At 34.5% G+C, this 5,121-nt stretch overlaps 1 protein-coding gene across 1 annotated transcript; it reads left to right on the top strand.

Moving 5' to 3' along the window:
* LOC110639241 (eukaryotic translation initiation factor 3 subunit E) lies at positions 1–4,377 on the top strand. Its single transcript, XM_021790104.2, has 8 exons — positions 1–312; positions 394–548; positions 1,150–1,377; positions 1,472–1,593; positions 2,343–2,562; positions 2,910–3,052; positions 3,760–3,897; positions 4,085–4,377. Exons 1-8 carry the CDS (start codon positions 105–107, stop codon positions 4,182–4,184), a joined length of 1,314 nt encoding a protein of 437 aa, XP_021645796.2. The 5' UTR covers positions 1–104; the 3' UTR covers positions 4,185–4,377.
* The last annotated feature ends 744 nt before the right edge of the window (positions 4,378–5,121 follow it).

Below are 5,121 nucleotides of genomic sequence, written 5' to 3'. Positions count from 1 at the left end.
ACCCAACCATTTAAATCCCTAAAAAACCCTAATTCCTTCTCTTTCTACTCGTCTCCTCCTTTGATTCACAGGAACTGAGGACACCACCACCACCGGAGGCAACTATGGCTACTTACGATCTGACACCAAGAATCGCGCCGAATCTGGACAGGCACCTGGTGTTCCCTCTCCTGGAGTTTCTCCAAGAACGGCAGCTATACCCAGAGGAGCAGATCTTCAAGTCCAAAATCGAGCTTTTGAACAAAACCAATATGGTCGATTACGCCATGGACATCCATAAGAGCCTCTATCACACCGAGGACGTCCCTCAAGGTAAGGAAAAGTTTCACCTTTGCTTGCTTTAGATGTTATATATATGATGCTTATGTGATGTGTTTGGCTGGGTTTTGTTAGATATGGTGGATAGGAGAGCGGAAGTTGTCGCGAGATTGAAGGCCCTGGAGGAGGGGGCTGCCCCGCTGGTGGCGTTTTTGCAGAATGCTAACGCCGTGCAGGAGTTGAGATCGGACAAACAGTACAATCTTCAGATGCTTAATGAACGTTATCAGGTTTGCAATTGCAATTTAGGCTTTAATTATGCTTTTAATTTTATGGGTAATTGTAATGTAATGCGGATTTACGATTGGTGTCGTTTCCTGCTCCTATACCTAACTCTGGTTGTTTCCTGCTCCTATACCTAACTCTGGTTGATCCATGTTTGAGTTTTTAAATTGTAGATGCATCTAGCATTATTGTAATTGAAGTGTTGAGTTAGTTCAGGTGTCAGATTTGTTGGGAATTATTGAGTTCGAAATCAATTTTAAAATCCCCAAACTCTTTTCTTCTTCTGGTATCGAGAGACTCAATATTCAATGTAAATGGATTGTGAAAGCTTAGTTTTAGCTAAATGACCACGCCTCTTTTTCTTGACCTTGTGCCATAATGCTATACCTTCTTTATACTGTGAAATCATTATCAAGCCCAATGGTTGCAGATTGTTGCTGCTATAAGTCCCTTACATAATTTCTATTACAAAAGCTCTTGGATGTTGCCTTAAAGTAATTCTTCCTAAGTCCCCTACTCCTACCTTTTATTTAGGGGTTACTTTGATAAGAGATTTAATTTGCCTCTCTTTATAATTCACTCATGATGGTAGTGGTTCATTATCAGATTGGTCCAGAGCAGATTGAGGCGCTTTATCAGTATGCGAAATTTCAGTTTGAATGTGGAAACTACTCCGGTGCAGCTGACTACCTGTACCAGTACGGGGCCTTGTGCACTAACAGTGAAAGGAGTCTGAGTGCACTGTGGGGGAAGTTGGCAGCTGAGATATTGATGCAAAACTGGGATATTGCTCTTGAAGAACTTAATAGGTTGAAAGAAATAATTGATTCAAAGGTTGTTTTACTGTATCTTCTTTTCCCTCATATCATGGCATAATATTTTGTTGTTTTAGATTAAATGTGCTGACTGGCTGTGACTTACATTTCAGAGTTTCTCATCACTATTGAATCAGATGCAAAGTCGAGTATGGTTGATGCATTGGAGTCTTTTCATCTTTTTCAACCATGACAATGGAAGAACACAGATTATTGACTTGTTTAATCAGGACAAGTACAGTTTATCCTTTCTTTTCTCTGTGGTATTTGTTGAATTTCTAGATTTAATTTGTTTCTCAAGACATTTCATGAGTTTTTTTTTTTTTTTTTTTTTTTTTTGGGGGGGGGTGGGGTGGGGGAAGGCGCAATGGTTGAAGCTTTTTGTGAAATGGTTGTCTGGACATTTTAACTGTCTGTATGTCTGGAAAGTCTTCCATTAATATGCTATTTCATTGAACTAATATATTGCAGCTTCTGTTGGCAAGTAGATGTGTCAAGAGTAGATTTTATGAATTGTTAACTTCTAACTGCAGAAGTAGGTTGCAGAATTTCAGAAACTAATGCTCGGTCCTTTGCTGCTGGGATATTATGGTGCTAAGCATACGGCCTGACTAGCAGCATACTTGTACTGCTTGCATGTCCTTATAGATAGGAACAACTGCAATTACAGCGTTTGGTGCATCTATTTTTACTGCATTAATTTGTTATATGATAACTGAAATATGGATATTCAACTTTTATTTTTATGAAATGGTTTTATATGGTAGCATTTGGTTGCCTTCTCTATTGTGGATCAGATAATTAGCAGAGATTATTTAAACTGCACTATGCTTACAACGATGCAGCAGTGCAATGTTAAGTGAGATCCCATAGCACTTGAATATATTATCTTTTGCACTATTTAAATCTGTAGACCTATTTTGTTTACTTAAGTTTTTCTTGTATATCTCCTCTAGAAAATGGAATATTGTTGTTCTTTTTCAGGTATCTCAATGCTATTCAAACCAATGCTCCCCATCTTTTGAGGTACCTAGCAACTGCATTCATTGTCAACAAAAGGAGAAGACCTCAATTCAAAGACTTTATAAAAGTGGTGCAGCAAGAGCAGCACTCGTACAAAGATCCCATCACAGAATTTTTAGCCTCTGTGTATGTTGATTATGACTTTGATGGGGCACAAAAGAAGATGAGAGAGTGTGAAGAAGTAAGCTTCCTGTACCCAATGTGATTGTCTTTCAATACATTAACAAAGACATTTAAGCATATTTCTCTTACTGAAAGTTTGCCCCTTTTTTGGGATACCCTATATATTCTATTTGGTTCTCTCTCTCTCTCTCTCTCTCTCTCTCTCTCTCTCTCTCTCTCTCTCTATCTATCCTTTTACCTTTTTTAGGGGGTGGGGATGTGTTGGGGAAGAAGGGTTGAGAGTGTGAGGGGGAGTGAGTGGGTTTTAGCTGGTATCACTGTTAGATTATGGTTGTAAGTTCTTCTGAATAGATTCATTTTTGTATGTTATACCTAGGCCTGCTGTAATTTGTTGCTTCATTGTAGGTAATTTTAAATGATCCGTTCCTTGGCAAACAAGTTGAAGATGGCAACTTTTCTACTGTTCCACTGAGAGATGAGTTCCTTGAAAATGCCCGCCTATTTATCTTCGAAACTTATTGCCGTATACATCAACGTATTGACATGGGGTAAGCACAGACTTACTGGATGTGTTAGCGAAGCTTCGCAAATGGAAATATTTGACACGAGAATTCACCTCTTCTTAGGGGATGTAACTAAATATTTAATATGATTTTGGGGAATGTCGAATTTTTCTTTTCATGGGGTAAATAAACTTAGATTCAAGAATCCAACACATTTTTAATAAACAGTGAACGTAAGGAAAGGAAAAGAAAACCGGAAAAACTAAAAATTTTTCAATTTGATGGTTATATTTTCACTTGTATTTTTCAATGGGTATAGCTAATACCAGCTCGACCTTATGTGTGAATGATTCTAGTATTTTTTAGATAAGATATTTATACCGAGATTTATGTAGGGTCAATTAATGTGTATGTATAATTGAAATAATTATACACAAAACTCTATGCAAATATTTGATCTAAAGACTACGAGGCATGCTCTTGTATAAGGTAAAGTTTATAGTAGATGCGCCAATAATTAATATGCCACGTGTCTTTATTTTTCAGTTGAGAGATGAATATCTTGTGCCCTACTGTAATAGCTGAGGTTCTCTGCACTATATTTGAAAATTGGGGTCAGTTAATATTTGGATCATCAAGCACACTATAGCCTTAATTATGCTTGGGAATTGGGACACAATTTTGCATCTTGCATTAAACTTTAATGCTTCTCTTTGTTTATTACACTTTAACTAATTTTCTGTTCATTGCAGAGTCCTTGCAGAGAAATTGAACTTGAATTATGAGGAGGCTGAGAGATGGATTGTGAATCTCATACGAAACTCAAAGCTTGATGCTAAGATTGATTCCAAATCAGGAACTGTAATCATGGAGCCTAATCATCCCAACGTGTAAGATTACTGATAGATTCATAAAACAATAGCGCTTGTTGTTCATTAAATCTTATCAGTGTTAATCCACTTGGTCTTTTCTTCTCTTATTTAATGCCATTGCTCTCGATCTTTATCATTGGTTTTGTTTTCCCTTTATTTTGCTGAAATGGCTAAAACAACGTTTTGCAACTTTTCCTCACTACAGGTATGAGCAGTTGATAGATCACACCAAGGCACTATCAGGGCGCACTTACAAGTTAGTCAGTCAGCTTTTAGAACATGCACAGGCACAAGCTGCACGATGAAGTTCTCGGTGCAGTTCCCAGGATTTATTGTTGTCTGTTTTTGTTATTTGGAATTTGTTTATCTTGTTAAAAGATAAGATTCAAACTAGAAAAATTTGTGCTTATCAATCTTTTCTGAGAGTTGTCTAAGTAGAGCCGAGATTGAGAAATTTTTACTTTTGAGAAATCGATTATATTTAGAGTGCCTTTGGTACGGGGTGAACAGAATGGTGTTTAACCGTTACAATAGTTAATATTGTAACAATTACAAATGCAACAATTAATCTTGTTAACTATGTTTGGTACTACCCATGAAAGAAAGAGTAACAGTTAAGCCTGGAATAGTTAAATGTGTTTGGTGTACTTGTATGAATGAAGGATATCATGTAAATTTGTAATGTTTTTTTGTTAAAAAAAGTATTAATAATTTAATTTAAAAAAGTAAAATAAAGAAAAAAAATTCATTTAAAACATTAATTATATGAATATTTTATGGAATTTAATTTATTTTTTATTATTATGAAATAAAAAAAATAAATATCAACAAATCTAATAACAATTCAATAACATAAAAAAGATGTCTATGGGCAACACAGTCTTTTACCTAGTACATAAATAATGATACACATAAATTATGATGGCCTTGGCAGCAAAATAGTTGTTTTGTTGTGATGTATTCTATGGTTATTTGGTTAAAGATAAAGTAAATATTACTCTGTTACAAATAAGGTGATTTAATAATTTTTTTTATATTATTTAATTTTTATAAAATGATACTTTTTTTCATAAAATAATTAATTATGAAAAATTTATTAACATAATAAAAGAAATAAAATTTCACATAAAAAACATATATACTATTTTTTAATAATGTTAAAAAATATTATAAATAAAATTAAATAAGATATATTTATTTACATTTTACATTTAAAATATATTATTTAATTAAAATTTAAGA

Source organism: Hevea brasiliensis, unplaced genomic scaffold (assembly GCF_030052815.1).
Source record: "Hevea brasiliensis isolate MT/VB/25A 57/8 unplaced genomic scaffold, ASM3005281v1 Scaf57, whole genome shotgun sequence".
NCBI classification, from domain to species: Eukaryota; Viridiplantae; Streptophyta; class Magnoliopsida; order Malpighiales; family Euphorbiaceae; genus Hevea; species Hevea brasiliensis.
Note: the sequence above shows the minus strand (reverse complement) of the source record. Positions and strands in the feature narration are given on the sequence as shown.

What these genes read in the sequence shown, in the direction of transcription:
- LOC110639241 (XM_021790104.2), top strand. Translation starts at nt 105, where the DNA reads ATGGCTACTTACGATCTGACACCAAGAATCGCGCCGAATCTGGACAGG. An exon ending in CACCGAGGACGTCCCTCAAG is followed by an intron (nt 313 to 393) that starts GTAAGGAAAAGT and finishes GGGTTTTGTTAG; the next exon opens with ATATGGTGGATAGGAGAGCG. An exon ending in AAGAAATAATTGATTCAAAG is followed by an intron (nt 1,378 to 1,471) that starts GTTGTTTTACTG and finishes CTTACATTTCAG; the next exon opens with AGTTTCTCATCACTATTGAA.